The 25,920-nt window shown below is 36.0% G+C and overlaps 1 protein-coding gene across 1 annotated transcript in view; it reads left to right on the top strand.

Annotated features, from left to right (window-relative positions):
- Positions 1-25,588, top strand: part of LOC125683526 (leucine-rich repeat-containing G-protein coupled receptor 5-like) — a 46,638-nt gene extending 21,050 nt beyond the window's left edge. The window contains exons 5-20 of the mRNA XM_048924774.2: positions 206-349; positions 2,959-3,030; positions 11,733-11,804; positions 11,981-12,049; positions 12,287-12,430; positions 14,625-14,765; positions 15,422-15,487; positions 15,617-15,760; positions 18,426-18,497; positions 19,025-19,211; positions 19,885-19,984; positions 20,266-20,421; positions 22,850-23,083; positions 23,184-23,363; positions 23,513-23,638; positions 23,916-25,588. Coding sequence (XP_048780731.2) covers positions 206-349; positions 2,959-3,030; positions 11,733-11,804; positions 11,981-12,049; positions 12,287-12,430; positions 14,625-14,765; positions 15,422-15,487; positions 15,617-15,760; positions 18,426-18,497; positions 19,025-19,211; positions 19,885-19,984; positions 20,266-20,421; positions 22,850-23,083; positions 23,184-23,363; positions 23,513-23,638; positions 23,916-25,480 — 3,472 coding nt within the window. The 3' untranslated portion in view covers positions 25,481-25,588. The remainder of the gene's footprint in view (positions 1-205; positions 350-2,958; positions 3,031-11,732; positions 11,805-11,980; positions 12,050-12,286; positions 12,431-14,624; positions 14,766-15,421; positions 15,488-15,616; positions 15,761-18,425; positions 18,498-19,024; positions 19,212-19,884; positions 19,985-20,265; positions 20,422-22,849; positions 23,084-23,183; positions 23,364-23,512; positions 23,639-23,915) is intronic.
- Positions 25,589-25,920: the final 332 nt, after the last annotated feature.

A 25,920-nucleotide genomic window follows, 5' to 3' on the forward strand; every position in this document is an offset into this window, starting at 1 on the left:
CTCACTATGGCTGCCACAGAAACAAACCGGTGCTTAGCAGTCCCTCTTCTTCATGGATGTTAAAATGTTGCATAATCAATTAAACGTTAAAGTAAATTATGATTGAATTTGATATCTCTTTAAGTGATATCTGGTGTTTTTAAAAATGTAGTCATCGATTCATTAAAACACTTTACATCAGTTGATGTTATCTATTTTGACCAAGGTTCCTTGATGCCAATAAGATTTCATCTATATCCAGTAACAGTTTTGACGGGCTTTATGGTTTGTTGTATTTGCGATTGGACGCCAATAATCTCTCGGCCATTCCGACAGAAGCCCTAAGCAGATTGGAACGGTTACAAGCGCTGTAAGTGATTGAAATGAATTGGTTTTGTCCGGTGCATAAATTTGTTACTAGTTTGAGGACAATATTGCAATGTATATATGGTATACAAAAGGTTGGAATACAAGTTCTTTTTCCAGATCATTTCAGTTTATTAGCACAAAATTATTTATTAAAGACACCCACATATCTGTAGAAGAGATGAGAGCATACATCGACTTATCGAAATACACATACAATGGCACTGCGAGTACAGCAGTGCACACAACACACATTATACTAACATAAACGTAGGTACATATATATTGAACATTTGATATAATTTTTAACATTTATATCCTGATATGAAATTGATTATATACGCTATGAGCATGCTTTATCTCTATGGGCAGTACCTTTTTAAAGAAAGATACAACGATTGTGAAATTGTTTTCTGTTTCTAAGTAACCGAACAAGCTTAAAGGTAGATGACCTTGTCCAATGATATTTTTATGTACTACGCCAGTGACTATACTATAGACATTCCAAACTAAAGTGATATTCATATTCGATTTTGTTTAGTAGATTGCATAATCTGCAAATACGTTGAGCATGTTCTGTTTGACTGAAATGGCCTTGCTCCAGAGCCAACTTATGTGAAGATAGCCTATATTTTGAAAGATAGTATAAGGTTTTCCGGGATATTTTTTCTAAGCTTATTCTGTACATCGAATGTCTCCAATAATTATTTGTAAATGAAACATTTAAGAGTTTTCAAAGAAAGGGTTTTTCTTTCTTGGATAAATATATCTGTCAGCCTTTGTTCTTAACACGTTGTGAATACCGTTGTTAAAACATCGATCATACCATACCCTTCACCTTAAATACCCATGAATTATGATATGGATAGACATAAATATGTACATTTCATCATATAAATTTTTCAAAATACAATTCTGATTACTCAAGATTTTGACCCAATCCTTCAATATACATGTTCGTAATTTTCTGTGTATTATTAATGGTACATGGCCCAATTCTGTATACGTCATGTAATTTGAAGTGAAGTTCTTAACTTTCAATATCAATTTACAAAAAACCGTGTGAACCTTCTCAATACCCTTTTCTATATTGAAACCCCATATTTCTGCTCCATAATGGAGAACACGGGCAACATAAGTATCAAACAATTTTAACATTGTACATTCAAAAAGATATCTTTACATGTTTTTAGTATACCAAACATACACTCGCTACCCTGTTGAGCTAATGTTTTTTGTATTAGAGCCAAGTTACCATTGAAATTAAGAGTCACGCCTAAATAATTAAAACTATTGGCAATATCAATTGTTTCCTATCAGAAAACCAATTATTACCTCCATGTCCCTTTTGAATACATGTTCTCACAACTCACGTGGGAAATACTGGAAACAAACACGATCTGCTCAAGACACATCTGCCCCAAAACATGGACTTTTTTTAGTTCACAAAGCATGATGTATATGACATGTATAGCTTAAATGTAAAGTTGCAGACACTTACATTGATTCTATTTTACTGTCAGAGAGAAAACAATATTTGTAGCATAAGTATATTTTAATAGAAAAAGTCCGAATACTAGAAGGTATTTTTAGTATTTCTGTTGAAGTGTATGATTAAAGCTTTATAGAATTATCTTTTTCTGCGAGTCATGGGGATTATGGCCAACATAAAGTGTTTCCAAATTAGAAAATGAAACATAGAATCTCTCATGTAATTTCATATGAAGCACTAATTAGTTTGAAAGATGAACGTCCAAAAAACCACCCATGCGTCCTCGATGTAGAATGAGAGTGCACAATTTCTGGAATGCGAGTCATTGTAATATTAAATGAGAGACTAGGGTTTACAAAGTACAACTAAAGGAATTTTCAAAAATACAATGACTGAATTTTATTTTAAGTGCAACTTCAAGTTGGGATTGTTGTCCTTAATGTTTCGTGAATGATAACAATTAAATATACCGAATTCTCTTTGGGAATGAAAGTATGTTTATACTGGGGATGGGTTATTCAAAGTAGAGTAGAGGTATAAATGTTTGGGTGTTACGTGATTGGACCAAAATGAGAGAGAGAGAGAGAGAGAGAATGAAATTATTTCGAATTGAAAGAAATATAATAAGTGTTTGTATTAATACTAGGAATAAGTATTACTGCACGGAATCGAGACATTATCGTGGTTGGGGGATAATTGAAATGACTTGTAATTCGCTGTAGATCGATGTATGTTGTAAAGAAGTACAAATATATTAAAGCAATGGGACCCTAAATATTATTGTGGCTTTCTAGCAGAGCTTTTAATGAACTTTCAAATGATGGTGAGTATTTGTCTCAAAACAATATTGTTAAATAGTTAGACGGCCAAAGGCTTGTATTAAATTCTTTGGGAAATGAATTGGTACTCTTTTCCGCTTGTCATGCCTATCCCAGTCTGAATGTCATGAGCAAAACAAAGCTCCCGAGTCATTAATTGTCTGATGATAGAATATAAACTCATCTTTGCAGTCTTGTCAAGATAATTGCATGCTATAATTTTGAATCCCAATACATGTAAACCGTTTATATTGTATCTGGACTTGATACGATCAAAGTGTAATGACGCTATTTTATTTTCAGAGATCTCTCCGTGAACAGAATTCAACAAATCGAAGACTTTGCCTTTGCCAACAACACAAACCTTGGTTCCTTGTAAGTTACAATTTTATGAAAACCGACACATTGGGGTAAGATTACAGATGGTGACATTCTTATAGTTTATGATTATTAGGCTAGTCGCAGCGTCAGATACATATGCTGATTAGTATTTCTAGGTTGTCATAATGTACTCACGGAGATCATAGATTCGTAGTAGCAAAGAAAGAGCGTGCAAAAGGTCCTATTCCAGTCCAACCTGCACGTATCATCAATAATTGATATATTTCCAATCCTTTGAATGCCCAATTCAACATTAGATGAACTAAACATGCTTTGAATGCCCAATATATTATATATATATATAGATAGATAGATAGATATGTCATCTTTAATGCTTATATATACTATTAGATCCGACACTTTGGATGTTGAGTGTGGTTGGTTTTTAGTGCTCGCTCTCTCTCTCTCTCTCTCTCTCTCTCTATATATATATATATATATATATATATACATATATATATATATATATATATATATATATGCTTAGTTTGGTTATGTAAAAAAATAAGGAATTTGTAAATTTTCTTGCTTAAATATTGAAAAATATTAATATAATAATTTAAAGTTTAAAGTCATTTTACAAATTCTGTAGTCGTTTTTATGTTCTTATTTGCATATGCAGCTTGTCATTAGGTCGAATGTTGTCCGACGTATTTCATACTATATTGTTGGGCCGTTCTTTACTTACTGATTTTGACTACGGATTGCTCCTTTAACCTGATCAAGGTATGGGGCTTATGGTAGGTGTTTATTACTTATTTCGAATATAGATGATATAAGAAAAATAAACCCGTAGAGGGCATGATATTTTATCCTTTTGGGATAGAAATGAATACTTAAACCAATAATAACATGACACTCGAAAGCATAATATCATGGTGTTTGAGAATATACATTTGAAATAATTTTGTGATTGATACCACAGCAGACAAAAAATATATGCCAAGTGTTTCAACACGCTTTGATTGAGAACGATTTTTTAAAAATTAAAATGTAGAAATTGCTTTTTGATTTTTTAGGCATATGAGGATAGTCTTTTATATCACGTGATCGATGAGGTATCACCTTCTTTACCCCCAAAAGGTTTGCCTCTGCTGCTGGTATTACAATTTCATATAAAATCAATGTTAATGTTTGTCGGTCTTACGTAACCAACCTTCCTACGATTTGACACCTAAAATGAGCAAGCGATTACTAAAACTTCTACGATGAAAGGTGAAGATAATGAACAGTGATCAATCTCATAACTCCTATAAGCAATACAAAATAGAGAGCTGGGCAAACACGGACCCTTGGATATACCAGAGGTGGGATCAGGTACCAACGATACATGTAATCAAGTACTTAAAGTTTTATTTCTTGCAATACAATGCAAACTATTGAAAAGGATATCAATATAGATATTACAAAACAAAAGCAAACATGCATAAAAAAATTACCCCAAATAGTTTTTAACTTTCTCCATGATAATTCTTATAATCTGATCAATCAAATCCACATCAGATAGCGATGACAGCTCTTCTTCGTAATGTACTTGATAATCATCACCATTATCATTCGTGGTTGTGTCATTGGATTCTTTGTAAAAGTCAAATCAAGCTTTCAGGTCTGCACAACAGTTTTGTTTGTTGGATTTGATGTGCGCAGATAACGGAATTTCCTTTATGTCTGTTCTTGCCTGTTTCAATAATCTTTTATGACTTTTTTCTATTTTTTTTTTTTTTTATACAAGTCTATCTTGAAAATATTATCGTTTTTTTTTAATTTATTGTTTTGCTTTGAATCAACATCTGAGCTGTCGTGTCAATCGATAGGTTGTCATGGTCTTCAGTATCTTCCATCTTGTTTGTTTGATTTGTCAGTTTCAGTTTCACTAAGAAATTAGTAAGATGATGATACGATAAGAATTGTACACCAGCAGATTAATTAATAAATAGTATCTTTACATTAATCTCAGTAACCATTCGTCTGTTTCGCTTGTCATAGTTCAGTTTAATCAAGCATTGATTACGGTATGCGAATTGGATTAAAACTTTAATTTAAATCTGTCACCGGTAAACAAAGCAATATTTCAACGTCGTCCATATACATCGTCTGATGAAGCAGATCACGCTTATAGTGAAAAAAAAATGGCGAAAAATCTAATTTATCATGATCATGTTCATCCGTACTTGTTTAAGCTCAATGGTTATTATGGATTATTTAATCAAACGGGGGAAAAACATCTGATCAGTCTTTGTAATTGAAAAATAGCAATTTCCGTATACTTGTAACAGAAAAGAGACAGCTTCTGTTTATTTGATACAGAATATCCCAGTGTCATCTTTGAAATCTTTGTAGAAAGGATTAAGAGAGAGATGAAGGTGAAACTGTTATACATGTATCTTGGTTCGAATCATGTTGGAACTACGTCTACTTCATCGTAATCAACATTAGATACTTTATTCAACAAAGGATACTTGTACATGTATTTCATTTACTTCAAGTACCATGGACTCAAAATGAAGCTTAACCTTCTAATGATAAAAGTTTATTTGATCACACACACACACACACACACACACACACACACACACGAGACCGCGACACTTACTTTCCTGTCTGTCAAAGCAAATCTCTAGCCTACATGTAGTTGTTGCATACAAAATAACACACCTCAACGCGTCCAATGAATGTGAAAATAATTCATTCTGAAGACTTTTAAGACACTGGACCTTTCAATAGAGGTGCCGCGAAAGAAAATAGAACCACGCCTTTCAGAACTTTTTTTTTCTTTTTGGCCAGTTAGATTTGTTTTCACGAAGTGGACAGTGATTGTATGGTGTCCGGATAGGGCCATTTGCAAAAGCGTGGGTGCGCGTTAGTCACAACACGCTGTCACGCCAACAAGTAACGCGCCTTCGCGCTCTCACACCAACAAGCAACGCGCCTTCGCGCTCTCACGCCAACAAGTAAAGTGCCTTCGCGTAGACAAGCAACGCGCCATCACGCCAACAAGCAACGCGCCTTCGCGCTCCCACGCCAACAAGCAACACATCTTCGCGCCGTCACACCAACAAGCAACGCGCCTTCGCATCGTCACGCCAACAAGTAATACGCCTTCACGCCGTGTTGCTTGTTGGCGTGACATCGCGATGGCGCGTTACTTGTTATCGTGAGAGCGAGAAGGCGTGTTGCTTGTCTGCGCGAAGGCGTGTTGCTTGTCTGCGCGAAGGCGCGTTGCTTGTTGGCGTGAGAGCGCGAAGGCGCGTTGCTTGTCTGCGCGAAGGTGCGTTGCTTGTTGGCGTGAGAGCGCGAAAGCGCGTTGCTTGTTGGCGTGACGGCGTGTTGTGACTAACGCGCAGTCACGCTTTTGCAAATGGCCCTATCCGGACACCATAGTGATTGGACGTCTGTTGTCAGACAGGCGTTATTGATTAATGAGAGGAAAGGGTTCTTTTAGGGGTTTATATATAGAAGGTTAGTTGAAATTCGAACAGCTTTCATCTTGTATCAATCTGACCACACTCAAACTCCTTCCTATAACAGTTCAGTTGTGACAAACACATTTTAGAAAGATTTGTTTGATGACATCGATATTATTAGAGACAACTTGTTTTTAAATTCCGAGGTATGATTGGGCCTTACAGTGTATAATTTGATGTTTCAACAACTTGTAATGATAGCAATTTCCTCATGAAGGCAATGTAATTGTAAAGAATGTGCGTATGAATACAAATAAATAACGCGCTTCACGGAGTATGCCGGGGTGAAGAGTCGCAGTTCGTACCCTCATGTATATTCGAACATGAAATTTTAACATAACATGACATTTACCTCATGGTTCTCAACAAAATGGACAAAAATGAGATACCACTCATTCCAACCTATTCTGTGATTAGGGTGCTGCAGACTATACCGACACTATTCTGTGATTAGGGTGCCACAGACTATATCGACACTATTCTGTGATTAGGGTGCTGCAGACTATACCGACACTATTCTGTGATTAGGGTGCCGCAGACTATACCGACACTATTCTGTGATTAGGGTGCTGCAGACTATACCGACACTATTCTGTGATTAGGGTGCTGCAGACTATATCGACGTGTCAGCAGCTATACACATTTCTTACAAAACGTGTTGTGTATTGTTCTCTTCTAGATATATATTAACGTACATTTGTAAGTTGACATTTAAATTAAACGAAGAATTTTCAGTAGCCCGTTTTCATGTAGTAACTCAATTTGATTCAATCCAATATGATACACTATACAATGTACACGTGTTGTATTCTTTCCTGATTTTGTACCATTATAACTAAGTTTCCCTTGACTGCTGTGCTGAAGTTATTTTGGATGGCACCTAAAGTGTATTATATATTTATAGGTTATAGACTTTGTATGGGAAAATATGACAAAAATCGAGGTCGTCATATTTCCCATACAAAGTCTATAACCTTTTTATTATATACTTTCAATTTCATTTAGAAACTAGCAATAATTTTATTTTTAACAATAACTTTATCGGTTTAACTGAGTAAAAGAATGAAAAAAACGAAAAATTTGAAAATTAACGGCGTAGAAATTTGATTGTGACGTAATGTTTGCGGGCCGGAATGTTTCCGGGCATATATCGTGCGATATATGCCCGCAAACTTTTAAAGAAAAAAGAAGAGATGAAATTGAAAGTATATAATAAATTCCAAATACTACATATAGTTTACATCGCTTTTGAATGGAATAACTCCCACAACTCAGGCATTTTTCGGTGCGAAACGACCAGTTTCTCTTAAACCGAAGAGGTCTGCCAATTCTAATTAAACAACCAGTGTTAATTCATATTTGACCAGGGACAAAGCTTGTGTTTTGAAAATGGGCGTTAAATGACTACAAGTATGTATGCCCTTACAGCAGTTATGAAATCTCCGCATCATGCAGTCGTGTCATGTGATAGAACTTTGAGGTCGTGAAGTGGATGTCACTGAATGCAAAACAGCACAAGAGGCATTTGATATTGTGCTCACATAGTCTTAGTATTATTGTATTAAGGTTATAAAACCAACCATACTCACTAATAATGACTGCTGAAAATTCCAATGTCCATGATACTATATGCATGCACAATAGGTTTTAATAATATTCTGGACCTCCGGAAATGTATAATTATTCTGGTATATTGAACTTATATCCCCCTTAATGCGTCTGTACTTTTTTCATTGTCCTTCTTTTGTCAATATGGATTTGGACGGTTGTGAGAAAAATGGCAATAATACAGTGTGCTGGACAGACACCGTCGTCTGTCGTGTCGGATATGGATATGAATTAGAATTAGTTATATATTCAAATGCAGATTTTAGATGTTGATGTACACTGCCGCAATGCTAATCCTTCCTTGGCCTACAGTGAAGATAAAGTGCCTTCTACGTTCGGTTATTTTAGAAATAAAGTACGCTTTTTCGTGGATGTTAAATTGCAGGACAACCTTCATGGTCGAGAAATGTTTTTATGACCATGAATTGTTTTTGAATATAAAAGCCGTGACTGTTAAATATCAAACATTTTGAAACTGAGGTTTTCCTGCGTCATTCACGAAAATAAGAACTTTATTTCTATTCTACAACAGGTTACTGTTGCTCGGTTTCTCGATACAGCTACGAATTAGATCATTTCATGACGTCATAACAGCTTCCGAAACGGAATACATGTATATGTTTCTGCTTACAAAAAGTAAATATGGTAGAGTCTTCTATTTTGATAGATACATGTATTAGTTTGATGTTGACGGGTTATATCAATGTATTTATCTGATTAGCTCTGAATATATATGGAATTGGTTCTTTGCATCGCCATCTTTATTTGCACGAGTATCGATTTCGGAATGCAGACGAATGATTTTTGTATGAATGTCAAATACCCTTCAGTCGTTCATAAATTTGTGTGTAACGACGTACGTGCACATTGATTAATTTTCATGATAATGAAGTGAAATTATCAGTTATTGATGTTATTGTTTTTAGTAAATCACGAATGTGTAAAAACAGGAGATAGGATCGCGGAAGAGCCATAAAATGGATATACACCCAACAGCTGTTATAAGGCAATAAATACACAATGTCTAATCAGGTCGACGACGTCAAAACGATATGGTCTTAATAAGTATTACATTTTAAACCCATATGTGGATCACTTCAGAATCGATATATTGTTATATCAACTAAGTGTATCCTGTTTAAGATAGATCGATCCTCATGTGATGTCATAGGTTTTTGTAAAAAAAAAAATCTTTATCAAATAAAACTTTGCGCATGATAGAAATATATATTTTATAAGAATTTTATTCATTCTACTGAAACCCATTGCTTGTCATTTGCAACTATTAAAACACATTTTGTTCCAATCTAGTTAGATCTAGATAGATCCGGTTTTAGTATCGTCTGTCCACACGTGAATATACACATTTCACGAACTCTGTGACCCACCTCGCGGCATTATTTTTAAAGGGATGGAAAATATGTTTCTGGTTTATTTTTTACCTTTTATTTGAATTTAGTATAATAAATAAAGTTTATCTATTTTACACAATGGTTTAGTTTTTGAGTTTAGAGTTCTAGGACTATTTCCCTTTACCATCGTTGGAATAACTTGCAGGTCAATAACATCTATATATTATGTACTTCATGACCTTTCCGTGGGTACCAACATTTTGTACCCTGTGACCTTGACCTTGGAGTTTGCCCTACTTTTAAAAACTTTAACCTTGCTAATAACTGTTGAACAGTGAGTGTTAGAGCTTTGATATTTCACATGAGTATATCTTGTGACAATACCTTTCTGTGGGTACGTACCAAAATAGTTGACCTCTTGACCTTGTAGTTTGACCTACTTTTTGAAGACTTTAATCTTGCTAACTTTTGAACAGTAAGTGCTAGAGCTTTGATATTTCACATGAGTATTTCTTGTGACAAGACCTTTCCATGGGTACTAAACCTTTTGACATTGGCATTTGACCTACTTTTTAAAAATTTGACATTTGTCACAACTTCTAAATGGTAACCATTAGAGCTTTCATATTACACATGAGCATTTCTTATGACAAGATTTTTTACTAGTACCAAGATATTTGTCCTTGTGACCTTGGCCATCTTTGGAATTGGCCATTATCGGGGGCATTTGTGTTTCACAAACACATCTTGTTCTGCGATGTTTGTGACCTTCATCATCAAAGAAAGCGTTTCATTATTCAAACATTGGAGAATAATGGGAGCAGCATTTCTTTGATCTCTGCAATGTTTGTGGTAGAATTCTTTATACTTGTACTTGTGCACAAAACTTTATGGTCGGTCGTCATTTGAGATTGTTGAAATCTAGCCTCAAATCTGCAAAAACACTGTTCATAAAAGATACTTAAATAGTATGCACTGACACATATTTATAGAATGAGATGTAAGGTGACGGGGTGGTTTCTTCCTACAATCCACATCAAAAGGTACGTACAGGCAGTCAGTTTGTATGACGCAAAATAATAGTGTAGGGCGTCATGGAATAAGTGGGATAAAACAAAATAATAGTGTATGACGTCATGGGATAAGTGGGATACTATCTATTTTGTATTGCTTGTAGGAGTTATGAGATTGATCACTGTTCGTTATCTTCACCTTGCATTGAATCTTTTGTTTAAAGTGAAGTAGTACCATATCTCGCTTTACTATTCATTTTAGATATTTCTCTTTTATCTCTCTATCTCTTTTTTAATTTATCTTTCTATCCATCTATTTATCTCTCTATCTATCTCTCTATCTATCTATCTGTCTATCTATCTATCTATCCATCCTAAAACGAAACCTGAAAGTCGTATGGTGCCAACAGTATCGTTAACAGATATTTTTCTCTATAATGTTCAGAGATATTCTGTAATACATATTGCCATCTTCGCTAGACATATTGCTTGCAGATCCAGCTTTACGTTAGAAGTACTTTTTTTCAATAAGGAAAGAAAATTATCTTTGACCTAGAATCAGGTACTGTCTGGAACTGCCATCAGCAGAAAAATCGAACTCGTTCTGTAATCCCGCTGTTTGTTTCACCACAGCGATCTTATCGCTGATTTTGTTCCCGGGTCTGTCATCCGAATGAACCGAACTAATCAATGATTATGACTGTAAGAATGTTTACTACGATATTAAACTTTCTGAAAACATCCAGTATCTGCTTGTTTCTCTCACAAGAACAATGAAATTTATGTGGTCAAACTTCGTTGCAAAAAAGAAAACAGTAAATCTCTGCCTTTGAAATGCGTCTTTCATGAATAATTGATGTATATGCAACAGAAACATGTCTGCGATTATTGCACTTTCGTTATCATATTAACATGCACAATAATGCATCTGCACAGTACCGATAAAAAGAGGAGCACGCGCAGCGACCTTTCTTGCCATGACGCAATCTTGCGAAGTAAATTGAATGATACTGTCATTTGTGGAAGATAATCCTTCTTCTATCTTTTTTCAAAAGTACTAATTTACCTTTTCTAAAAAGAAAACAACAAGTATCAAATGCAATGACAAACTTTAGAATAGGCAGCGACTGGTGTATAAGATAGTTGATGTCAGTAATTCGGATGAGACCTATAAATGCCAGATGTATGTCGGGAAACTCATCGAAGACTTTGGGGAAAGTGTCTTTATTGAGTGAAATATTGCTTTAATCTTTTAACAGGGCTCTTCATGACAACAGAATTTCGCTTGTTTGTGACCATGCCTTTGAAGGACTTCACGTTTTAACAAGTTTGTACGTAAGCTGGGGAGAAAACAATCTGTGTTTAGTTGATTTTTCATATTGTTTTACTGCGTAAATTCTACAACGTAAAAACTAAATGAGTAGTGTATGATATCTGATGTACTTTGAATGGTGTTGATGTATTAGAGTTTGCGTGTTTGTCTCATTACTTAACCGTATTTGAACAGAGAGCTGCAGAGAAACCGACTGACACACATCCCTGCCGGAATAGTGGCACTACCAGACCTCATGGACTTGTACGTTAATTACAATCTATTGTATTGCTAGTATATAAACATGATTAAAAACTTTCAATGTATTGCAATTTGTATCATGAACATCAATCTTCAGACTGATATAAATGAGTGTAATAAACTGTATGAAAATGTAATTGATGATTCTACGCCATCGTCTCGGTGTTCAATGCAAGCAACCTATTGCTGCTTTTGAGTATCTAGGGTTACACAACGACATAGTTGTTCTTCTGCTTTCAGAAATCTGGAGAACAACCGAATCCAGTTCATCCCAAGTCACGTCTTTGCACTGAACAAAAACCTGAGAGACATTAAGCTACGAGGCAATCCAATTTCATCCTTTGGCGTCAATGCTTTTCAAGGACTTCCGTGTCTGAGAGAATTGTATGAATTGTTCAATTGATGTTTACTTAGAATTCTACCAAATATTTATTCGGGAGAAAATGTGCGTGATTAGATAAGTTTCTCTTCAAAATTCATGCGATGTAACAAAGTACTACAGTACACCTATCATCACCATGGCTCAATGTACTCGTGTATGTATGCAGTTTGAACTTTAATTCATTTTCATTTCATTTTATGTACATATTTACAAAATGATAAATATGTGACTAATCAATTTGGTTCGGATTTGCATAAGCTGCATATATGAATGGAATTGAAATGAAAATTTAAAATTTTCCGCACCATCGTTTATTTTGAACTTGGAATATTTTGAAAATAATCAGCTGGTCCCTGAAATTTCAATTTATCTGGAGTATACTGTATGCTTTGCACTAATGTCATATTGTGACTTACAAAACGCACATCTTACTATTAAATATCTGTAATGTGTTCTATGCCATACATTGAAATACTCCCTCGATATATTGCCAACTTTTGTTCAAAGCCAATTTTGGCAATAAAGCGGAGGTGGCAATACAACGAATTCACCGTTACAAACGATTTACTGAGCAGTCAACAGAAATTCAACTCTGCAAATTTATTTGGGCTCCATTCTGTATAAACATTTAGATAATGTTGAGTTTAAGGTTGCTCACTACACTTATATTCTTTATGACACTACGTCACAAGATGGCGATTTAAATGTTTTGTGAAAGTATTTGTATCGATCGATTTGTTTGTCTAACATCGTAGCTCAGTGGTTAAAACGTTGGGCTTGTGAACCGCAGATCTCGAATTCAAATCCGCCAGAGTCTTTTGTTCATATGTGTTGAAATAATTTTTTTGAAAATCATGTTTTTATCCAATTTTGCATATTTTCTGCCTTTTTGGCATATATACTTATTATATATCATCATATCTTTTATGATTAAACCAATTCGTACTGATTTGAGAAACTATTTCTGGGTGTAGTGAACCACCTTAAGTCACCAATTATTTGTAATTAACTTCAACACCTGAATACCTTGTCCAGACTATCACACTTCACGACACTGCTCTTGAATTACAGGTATGATTACCGATGGGTGTAGGGTAATTGGCATTGTTATCGAGGGTGAATCCTGTTAGATTTGACCATTTGTTTGTGAAAATCAGTGGCATATGGAATTATGCGGGGTTGGCATTATAACGGGGGTGTTAACATAGGGAGAAATCTGTTCTTTAGGATTTTCATGCAATATGCAGCGGTGGCATTATAACGGGGGCAATATATCGAGGGAGCACTGTATTTAAAGTTTTCAATTTATCATGTTTCAACGTGAAAATATTTCGATGTCTCCACAACTATCTTGCAATTCAATCACCTGTCTCCAATACTAAGTATCATATTTTTAATGTATCGAAAGGAATTGTATAAATAAAACAAAAAATATGCAAGCAGTTGAGCAGAAATCGATGTTGAAGACATCACATAACCCTTGGTTTTAAAGTCCAGGTAGTTTTAAAGGACATCGATCTTTTCTCCAGACTATATTCAAATCAGTTGCATACATGCATCATATATTGACTCTCCCTCTCTCTCTCTCTCTCTCTCTCTCACTCTCTCTCTCTCTCTCTCTCTCTCTCTCTCTCTCTCTCTCTCTCTCTCTCTCTCAAACTTGCGATATTGTCTTTTACTTATTAACAATCTCCTGTTTTAAATGAGTGCATATGACCAATTAGATAATTAGCAGACGACACTATGAAAACTTATACAGCAGAATCTTTATGAATGAACAAACGGTTTTATTGATGATACAATGAAATATCAACCCTCTTAAAACAACTGTCATGAGCTAGTTTACAGAGATACAGAAAACGGAAAAAAAATATTATGTCTGCTTGAGTATTTAAATGGAAGTCGTGAGAAAGTGTGGAACGAATGAACATTTCCATTTATCTTCGTAATATTACAACGAATATCATCGATCGTTCAGACAATAAGTGCCAAAATGGCTCTCGAATCAGACAGAACAATTTGTTACGACAACCAGTAACACCGGATATGTTCAATATGCAAATAAATCAACTACATAGGGGATACAGATCGTAAAAGCCAAAAAGAATGGTCGTCATTATCGAAATACACAAACCAATAAACACAATTACAGCATTGCTAATAAGAAACACTTCAGAAATAGATTTTCTTTTTCAGAACGATATCGGAAGCGCGGGACCTGGAGCACTTTCCTAACGTCACGGGGTCCTCCAAGTTAGAGTTACTCAGACTGGATAGAGCTAGCATATCAGAGATTCCGTCCGATCTCTGCCAAACTCTACCAAATCTAAGTACTCTGTTAGTATATACATGTATCTTATATAATGAAATCCATTTAGAATCCATTGCTATCTATAGTATTGATTGATTGTATATTGTTTAACGTCCCGCTCGAGAATTTTTCACCCATATGGAGACGTTATCATTGCCGGTGAAGGGCTACAAAATTTAAACCTATGCTCGGCGCTTACGGCCTTCGAGCAGGGAGGGAACTTTATCGTGTCACACCTGCTGTGACACGGGGACTCGATTTTTGCGGTCTCATCCTAAGGTCCGCCCCATTTAATCGCCTCTTACGACATGTTAGGGGTACAGAGGGCCTATTCTAACCCGGATCCCTACGGGATTCATAGTATTGAAATCATGTGGAAATGTTATGTTTTTATAAAGTACATGTATGTTTATATTGAATTAAACGTTTTACTGAACTAGCAATTTTAAAAGCAAACTCTTGAAATAGGGAGGTATTTTTTCATTTACATTTATTGCTAGTAATCATGGAGACAACATCAGTCGTGTGGGTTTTGTATCCATGTCAGCTACAGACCTGAATGCTCTTTATCGTGCCCACCCTCCTATTACTGAGTACGCTGTACCCTTCCGAATGGCCTGTGACGAATATTTACGAATTTTACCTTAGGCAATTAAACTTTTTAATCGATTCTCTGTTTCAGAGATTTGCATTCCAACAAGATCTCCCGGATTCCATTACTGGAATATTGTCACAATCTGAAACAATTGTAAGTCAATTTTCACTTATTTATTGCTGCAACCACAAATCATGTATACATAAATCACACTCTCGTATCTCGACACGTTATTTTTTCCATAAGGAAAGCTATAAAATTAAAACATTTCCTCTTTTACAGAAACCTTGGCAATAATAAGATAGCATCTCTGGAGGGAAGTCCATTTGTGAACGCCAGTCGCCTGCAAGACTTGACATTATCGCATAACTATGTACCTTTTATTGGAAATAGAGCGTTCAAAGGACTACAGAAACTGGAGTACTTGTGAGCTGATCTTTTATTCTACAACCATTAAAAGTTTGAGTGGGTGCGATGTTAGAAACCGTTATCAAGTGGGGCCACTTTTAGTTTCATTACTATGATTGCAGATCGTGAAATATTTGTGTTCCAAGGTTTTTTGCAGATACTTTTCTAAATTTACATTTAATGTTTTCCCTTGTGTCATGTTTGGAATTAAACGATGACATTTCATTTGCATTCATGATATGGCGAATGTATATATAGAAAACACTTCCCACTGTCCACCTTTCTCCCGGAAAAGCTCTTTCTTCCGTATGATTTACTATGTAGAAGGATTTCCATTATGGACATATGACCATACAGTTAGGCTCCCCCCTTTGAATGACAGGTCATTCCTGTGAAAGAGACCCCCCTCTCCGTTTCATTAGTTCATGATCAGATTTTTGACACATTTCTACTAAAGTTCGAAAAGTCAAACGTAGACGTAGGCCTAACGTACAATTATAACGCGTTTTACTAAAAGTCGTAACGTTCGTTTACGTGCAAAGTTACGACAAAATCTAAGGTCTACAATATACACATTTACAACCATGTTCCGTAAAGTGAAAAAACTAAATAGAACAGCAAAAACAGGAGATCGCATGATTTTTTGATTGGCGAAAAAGTCGGAAGTTTCTTTTGGTCAGAAAAAAATTAAAGAAATTCATTTTAGTTAGATTTTATTTTTGGTAATATTTTTAAATTTGCTTGAAATTACAAATAAATATTTTAGATGAAGGAAAATTGACACCTGTCGCTTTCAAAGTTTCGGCAGTAAATAAGATACCAGCCTGGATCGTGGTTGACATCGAAGAAATATGGGGGGGGGGGGGGGAGCTATTGAATGCAAATAAAAGAGTTTGAAGTGTATTGTTTGATTATTCTTTATGAACTCCATAAACACTTTCAATAATTCTTGAGTATTTCTGTGATATTTATAAGAAAAAGTACTGTTTAGAATCATTCAAACATTGTCTTAATTTTCTTGCTTACAATCATTCAAACATTGTCTTAATTTTCTTGGTTCGAATCATTCAAACATTGTCTTAATTTTCTTGCTTACAATCATTCAAACATTGTCTTAATTTTCTTGGTTCGAATCATTCAAACATTGTCTTAATTTTCTTGTTTTGAATCATTCAAACATTGTCTTAATTTTCTTGCTTACAATCATTCAAACATTGTCTTAATTTTCTTGTTTAGAATCATTCAAACATTGTCTTAATTTTCTTGCTTACAATCATTCAAACATTGTCTTAATTTTCTTGTTTAGAATCATTCAAACATTGTCTTAATTTTCTTGCTTACAATCATTCAAACATTGTCTTAATTTTCTTGTTTAGAATCATTCAAACATTGTCTTAATTTTCTTGTTTAGAATCATTCAAACATTGTCTTAATTTTCTTGTTTAGAATCATTCAAACATTGTCTTAATTTTCTTGCTTACAATCATTCAAACATTGTCTTAATTTTCTTGGTTCGAATCATTCAAACATTGTCTTAATTTTCTTGTTTAGAATCATTCAAACATTGTCTTAATTTTCAGTTTTGCTATCCTTTTGAATTTACTTTTACGATTCTTCGATTTTTCGAAACATGTTGAAAATCTGCAATAATATTAAAAATTAAAATAAAAGTCTGCATCTGTAATCATTTGATGCATAATACAGAACCATGCTATAATCATTCCTATAAGAATCAGAGAGGACGTGATTCATCAAAACATGTTTGTAGAACTTTATTGCTGTTGTTGTTTTTTTTTTAAGACAAATGTCACTATTTTGTTAAATAAATTTATCAAAATGGCCGCCATTTTCACAGTTAGAGTGTATATTCAACAAACAAAAATTTACACTTTTTCAGCTCGCGTTTTGAGAAGGCCGAAAGACATTTCTCTGAACGGTTCCGCAATTTGTGTTTTGGTGCATCACGCATCGTCGCAAATCACGGTCCACACACGCCCCCGGCGAGAATCGACGAGAAGCACATTTGGGTAACCGATGATGTGTATGACTGTGACGTGTCGGATTCTTTCCGGAATCCGTACTTCCATGTAGCAACGCTCAGTCAGATTCGTCTGAACTCTCAAATAAGATCAAACCAAACTGAAATGGGGGTAAAGCATTCTAAAAGAGACACTTGTACTGTATTCTACTACATTTCCAATGCCCCCCTGTAACACCTCCCCCCCCCTCCCCATTAGGAAGAACTACTCTGTACTCAACTTTTTAGGGGGTCTCCTGCGTGGGGTAATCTACTATACAACATCTGCTTAATCAAATTGAAGATCTTATTTGAAAACATTGTTTCCTATCAAAAAGGCCAATAAAAAGTTTTAAAACAACTTAGGTTAAGCGTACAATGAATTTTTTATTAGGAATAGAACTGATGTTTGAAACAAATATACAGAACATGACAGATTTATATATAGACATTGTTTTAGTACTAACTACTCTTTCGTTGAAGTATACTCTATCGAACCTTTGTCAAAATCGTGCATACTGTAATGTATTTAGCAATATGATCGCCTTTGCAGTTCCGTTGATTATTTTGACCACATTTGTTGCTCAATGTCGCATAGCAAATTTTGTATTTACATGTTCTATCATCCAACGATATCTTTTTATGCGATATTCTGTTGTTTTCCAGAGATTTACAGTTCAACCTGATAGCGGAGATTGAGCCCTATGCCTTTAAGCCTCTTGAATCTCTCATTGATTTGTAAGTCAATTTAAATTTAAAGCGTTTTAGATATTGTCATCCAGCTTTCCTAAAATTACCTCATTTTTCGTCAGAACAGAGAATAAGACGGTATTCATTTAGGATAAGTTTAAAATAGTTATAGACAGCTGCGAAATAGAACTTATAGTACTAAATTGTGATGGTTTTTGACTCGACACTGAAAGAGATTTTCATAACATACTTGATTTTTATAAATACGAATTTGGGAAATATCTCGTGATCTATCTGAGGAAAGTTTTGATATAGGAAATCTCATTCAGGAGAGAATAGGAACGCTCATTGTCTTACTTTATAATGTTCCAGAAATGCTCGCGTTCTCTGCGTAGGTCATCAACTGCCTTTCAATGAATGATTAAAGATTCGATTTTGTGTTGCAAGGTTCTTCAATTTTCTTTGATTAATGATTAATATAGCAAATTAAAGACCCAAAATAACCACATTTACATCAAAGAGACTGTAGGTTGATTAAAAGTTTGTCTTATCTAAAACTGTCGATAATGTTTCAGAAACGTAGCCGAGAACGACTTCCCAAGGCTTCCTACGGACGGATTAATACACCTTAAGTTTCTGAAGACGTTCCACAACAAGAATCTCCAAGAACGTATAGACCCGGAGAACCTTCCTTACATCCAGAACCTAGTGCTGTCCTACGCTTACCATTGCTGCAGTTTCATCAACGCCAGAAAAGCTGATGTAGGTGTAAGATGTGTGGGAGAGTGGATGAGGCCTGTAGGCGAAGGGAGAGTGGATGAGGTCTGTAGGTGGAGGAAGAGTAGATGAGGCCTGTAGGTGGAATGAGAGTGGATGAGGCCTGTGCGTGGAGTGAGAATGGATGAGGCCTGTGCGTGGAGGGAGAGTGGATGAGGCCTGTAGGGGGAGTGGATGAGGCCTGTAGGCAGAGTGAGAGTGGATGAAGCCTGTGCGTGGAGTGAGAGTGGATGGGGCCTGTAGGCGGAGTAAGAATGGATGAGGCCTGTAGGTGGAGTGAGATAGGGGTGGAGGGAATTGGCAAAAGCAGAGAGGTTTTGGAATAGAAAATGATGTGGATAAATAAGGATGGAAAAGGAGGCAGAATGATAGTATAAATTCCAAAACTCTGTGCAGAAAGCATTTTATAGATAACCTACATTATTCAACAATAAGATCACGGGGTTCAGTATGGTAGCTTCGGGAATGAAGGATAATTTACAGAAAAGATAAACATTTATTCTGTCAAGAATGTTTTCTAAGTTTACATGAACTCAGTGATGGAAACTTGAAACATTAAACATAATTTGCTTCATTGTCAATTTCTGTCGTGTTTCATACGATAAATCATATATCTGCATTGTAAAAGTTCAAAATACATTGTAATTTTGATTTCAAGGGTGGGTCCAAGGTTACAGTGGATGAAGAAGTCATTTGGTTGCACAATCCGAACAAGACGGATCACAGTTTGTGGGGCCATCACACCTTATTCTCATTAGGTAAGAACACTGTTGAACTACCGTAGGACGAAACTCGTCTTTTATCAACTGTTTCATAGATTTCTGTGGGCCTCATTTCGTAGTTTTGTTGAAAATAATGAGTTTGTTCGAAGGTATTTTCGTAAACAGCAAACCATAACAAAAATGGTGGTCATCGAATAAATGATAACACGGCATTACATACATGTATTATGAGACACTTCTAATTTCTTATTACGTATCCGTTTTTTCGAAATTGCAAATGCAAATTGCATGACAAACATTTATTTTATTCCTGTAAGAAAACCAAACATTGGTGGATTTTCCTATCGATTTCCCGAACTATGACGTACATCTTCCGTCATTTGAGTCAGACGACAAGATTCCCGTGATTGAGTCCATTCCAACAGATCATATGGCACGAGTCCAGCCTCCTATCAAGTGTGAACCTGTACCAGGTAAGATAGCACCAGAAAGCATTCCAAAATATCCAATGGTGAAAATCATGAATTCGAAAGATTTAAAAGGTAACCAAAGTACATGTTAATCTAATGATAAAATTGACTTCAACTTCAACATGACCAAAAGATTCCTCCTGCGAAATCTCTATCTAAATTGATCGTTTCAGATCAATCAAAAATGTACACTTGAGCATTCGCCCGTGAAACACACACACGTTTATCAAGGGGAAGAAAGGATAATTAATGGAAAAATATCACACTTTAAGGCAGTACAAAAGCAATGCAGAAGTAGCACACGTCACGGATATACTCTGTTGTCTACTACAGGGAACAGGGTATATCCGTGTCAGAGTACTAGTATCAGAAAAATTCATCAATTAGATGACTTACTTTTTCTTACGAATACCATAAGTCTCATGAGGAATTAGCAGGAATAAATTTGATAAACCCGCTCACTATTTCTTATGTACTATCGATAAACATGAGCTGGGTGGAGCACTATCATACAGTAAATAGTTGAAGGTAGTATTATAGGGTTATTGAACTTATATTGGTGAATATTGGCACGAGTTGGCTGTCAAAATGCACGAGCTTGCGACTCCAAAACAGACGAGAATTCATCAATATTGGCATCTAAGGTGAAGGTGTGCAATAACAGCATGCATTTCTTAACTGTTCAATATTTAACCCGTCATTAATACATGAAGCAAACTGATTTTGTAAATGGGGACATCATAATTTATGTACAGTAAAACATTTTGCTTAAGTAAATATCAAATACCGGCTCTGTCAGATTCGGAGGACCGTCGTCTGCCATTTTGGCTTGTTTACATCGTTACGGTAACGTCAATATTGAACGTTCATACTCGGAATGTTTCGGGCGCATACAATTTACGCAATACAAAGTTAGCGTTCAATAAATTCTCAGGATATTGAACGCTAACATTCTCTAGATTTTACGCAGATTTTATAATAGACTATTTATTAGCTATATAATAAAAATAATTACGTCTTTCTCATTCACAGTATTTCGTCTTCAGAACATGATTACATTCCTTTATTTTAACAACTCATTCCATCCCTGTTTCCGTTGTCATTACAGACTCCGTCCAATAGTGACCTCCTACATGTATGTTACCTTTATTAGGACAAGTACATTACTATTCAATACTGACCTCTTGGTTTCTTTATGTTTATTGGTCCTTACCCCCGATGACACCTTTAGTTCCCTTGGTAATGGCAGGTCCCTGTGTAATGATAGCGTCTTTGTTTCCGTTATTTTGATTGTCCCTGTGTAATGATAACGTCTTTGTTTCCGTTATTTTGATTGTCCCTGTGTAATGATGACGTCTTTGTTTCCGTTATTTTGATTGTCTCTGTGTAATGATATCGTCTTTGTTTCCGTTATTTTGATTGTCTCTGTGTAATGATAGCGTCTTTGTTTCCTTTATTTTGATTGTCCCTGTGTAATGATGACGTCTTTGTTTCCTTTATTTTGATTGTCCCATTCCTGTTACCTCTTTATTGATAGCTTTCTTCCCAATGACGACCTCTTTGGTTTCTTTTATTTAGACTGGTCCAATCATGGCCTTTAATGACCTCTTTAGGCCTCTGTTGACCTCTCTGGAATTTATTTTTAACGGGTCTTTCCTTTTTACATTGACAGACCCCTTCCTGCCCTCTGATGGACCCCTCTGGAATTCATCTTATTTTCATAAGCCACTCTCTGCCTTGCGATGGCCTATTTAGTCCCTGTTACTGGACAGGCCCGTTTCTACCCTAAGATGACCTATTTTGGATGTGATTTTTTTTTATTATGACAGGTCATCCCTGTCTGGCGCGGTAGCTCAGTGGTAGAGTGTTCGCATCGTAACCGAAAGGTCGTGAGTTCGAGCCATGCTCGTGCCATGTCCGCGTGAAACCCAAGACGTAAACATGAAAGGCGAAGATAACGAACAGTGATCAATTTCATAACTCCCATAAGCAATACAAAACAGAGCGTTGGGCAAACACGGATCCCTGGATATACCAGAGGTGGGATCAGGTGCCTAGGAGTAGTAAGCATCCCCTGTCGACCGGTCACACCCGCCGTGAGCTCTACATAGATTGCTCATTCGTCAAACACTCTACATTTAGGAGTGAGAATTACGGGTCTTTTAAATTTAGACATGACATTAAAAACAGAGGTCCCAGGTCGCGACAGGCGTTGTCACGTTAAGGAATCCTCACTATTACGGCCGAAAGAGCTAAGCATAAGTCTTAATTTGTGTAAATTCACCTACAAATGGTGACGTCTCAGTTTGAGTGAAAATATTTCGACGGGACGTGAAACAAACAAACAATCAATCAATAGCTGTTGTCTTATTTTGACAGGCCCCTCCCTGCCTTCTGATGACATATCTGGAATTCCTTTTTATTTTTATAGGCCCCTTCCTTCCCTGCGATGATCTCTTTGGATGGTGGTCCCTCCGTTGCGGCGTGTGGATTGTTTTCCTTCTAGCTGTTCTCGGAAATGGAATCGTTCTCTTTGTATCCATTACAGCCAGGTCTAAAATGGCCATGGATGTCCCTAGATTTCTCATATGTAACCTTGCTTGTGCAGACCTTATGATGGGAGCTTATCTGGGAATTTTGGCCATTCTTGATGCCTCAACGCTAGGTATGATACATGTACATGGATGAACACAATGGTATTTCTTTTATCAGGGCATTGGATTACATTTTATGAGATAATTGTTGAATGAGGGGTTTTTTTGTAGACGAATTTCAATTTTACGCCATAAAGTGGCAGAGAAGTGGTGGCTGCCTGACTGCTGGTTTCTTGGGCATAGTCTCCAGTATGCTTAGTGTCTTCACTTTAACTGTTATCACTGTGGAGAGGTATTATGCCATTTCAAATGCAATGCAGCTCAATAAAAGAATACGGCTAAAACAAGCAGGTACTAGTATTCGTTTTCTCTTGCTGCAAGTATGTCAATGGCTTTATCAGACCGTGTTTTGCATAGAAAAATGAAGTACTAGAATATTGCATATTTTTCAGAAGATATTTGCATGATTTGGGTGAAAATGAGAATCGTTTCCCTTTCAGGAATAATAATGATTTTTGGGTGGGCTTTCGCAATCACCAGTGCCAGTCTACCTTTCTTTGGAATCAGTGACTACAGAAAATTTGCCATCTGCCTTCCATTCGAAACATCAGATAGAGCCTCTTTAGGTAACACTAAAACACCCAGTAAAATGCAGTGAATCAAATCAATAACACGGTAATAGTGAATTCAGGATAATGTGGTTCCCCAAAGTAAGAAAAATATTAATGCAACTCTGTACATGTATATAGTGAATAGAGATTAAAATGAAACTGTTTGACTCTAGAGGTTGATCAGGTTTTACCGCACGTGTTTAAATACATGCACATACAAGTTTACTTTATCGTATTTATTATTGAGTATGATTGATGCGATGTTTTAAAAAAAACTTTTATAACTTTACAGCATACGTGTGTTTCCTGATGCTCTTCAATGCCGTATCTTTCATCATCATTGTGATCTGCTACATTAAGATGTACTGTTCCATTATGGGCTCCAACGCTTGGAATTCCAAAGATTTTCGTATCGCCAAACGCATGGCTATTCTCGTCTTTACAGACTTTCTTTGCTGGGCTCCAATCATTTTCTTCTCAATTACGTCTGCCTTCGGAGAGAATCTGATTGGCCTGAATGAGGCGAAAGTGCTTACAATTTTTGTTTTGCCTTTAAACAGCTGTGCAAATCCATTTCTATATGCCATTTTCACTAAACAGTTCAAAAGAGATTGTGTGAAATTGTGTAGAAGAATTGAAGAGTCTTCCTTGACTCGCAGTTTTTCAAATCTTAATAGCCGAAGGGTGTCATTTGGTTCTTCGTGGAGACAGTCTCAGTTACACAGTGCATTTCATACAGAGAAACGCAGCAGTATTACGAACTCGGTATCTGGTGGCAGTGTTGGAGGGGGCCCAAGTCAAGTGCAAGAAACCAACAGTGGCTTGTTTGAAAACAACGAAAGAAGTAAAGTCGGTGATGTGAAGTTCAGTGTTGTAGAAAATAAAAATCAGAAAGAAAATAAGTCATCTGATCTGCCAAACCCCAATGATGTCCATTCATTTTGTAATTGCATTGGAGAATCTGGACATCGAGAGGTTTCAGATGATGGGGGTGGTCTCGAGACAGCCATAGTTATTCATTTAAATGACAAAAGTGACCAGATTTTACAAGTCCATACCACAGAAAATGGAAAGTGTCCAAAAACTTCGAAAGGCAAATCTCATCCGAAGCGATTACATTCTTGTGCGACTCAAATAACGAATATTGAGAATGAAGACACGTCATCAACAGAAGATAATGACGTTACATTACTCAAACAAGTTTCCGACATGCCAAAACGTTCTTTTACAGATCATTTTAAGAAACGCAAAGTAAAGAACGATTCGATAAGTTTGACACCTTTAGCGGTAAAGCAGCATGGGAGGTCTGCTCCTAATGTTCAAATGCCCGAAAGTAAAGGAGTATTGGTTCTACCAACTGCGAAAGGCACGGACAAAACTTCACACATAAATGAATGGAGAAAGTCTTCACATTTAAATTACATATGGACAAATTCTTTAGCCATAGAACAAAGATTTCAGTCGTATAAATCTAACAGTTTAGTAGACTTATCATTCACAAAAAAAGGATTTGAGGGATCACCATGTAAGAGGCGAAGTTTATCGTCACACCATGAGGGATATATCTTGCTTAAGAATAGCAACAGAGATTCTGCATACGAGGATGAAGAGGAAATGATTGAATATAATAATTGCAAAACATATACTATGAGTCACTCTAAGTCTGTGACTCCCAAACATATGTCACAATCACCTGATGACAGATATGAACTTCAGACCTGTGAGAAACGACAAACGGTGGGTGACATCTGTCAATCAAATGCCAGCGAGCGTAGTCATTTGCTTTCAGTGTCTAATACGTGTTCACCAAGACGGGAAGTGTGTGATAAAGAAAGTGGTTTTAGTTCTGAAGCGTAACTATCAAGATGGGTACCTTACTGGTACAAACAGAGTAATGGTGTAATGGAGGATGGGTTTTCCCAATGTCTTTCAGATAATTCTGAAATAAAATATATTTTCATGCCATTAGTAGTTGTATTTGTTTAATCAATGACTCCGGGAGTCAACAAATATGAATTTGCATTATATGTAAGTTTTTCTGCAGTTGCCCTGCTCGTTTCAGCCATTCTTATCAAGTGGTTCTTGGTGGTGGTGGGGGGGATTCTGCAAAATTCAATCCTTCCCATTTATTTCCCTTAGTGAGGAATATATCCCTTGATTTGAACAAACTTGAATCCCTATTGACCAAAGGATATTTCGTTCCAAGTTGGCATTCGAGGACAACGACGATAACGACTGATAAACGATAGTGAGAAAAATCTCACTCACGCATATGGCACAGGTTAGCTAAAACTCGG

The sequence above is a fragment of the Ostrea edulis genome, chromosome 6, assembly GCF_947568905.1.
Source record: "Ostrea edulis chromosome 6, xbOstEdul1.1, whole genome shotgun sequence".
Classification (NCBI taxonomy): Eukaryota; Metazoa; Mollusca; class Bivalvia; order Ostreida; family Ostreidae; genus Ostrea; species Ostrea edulis.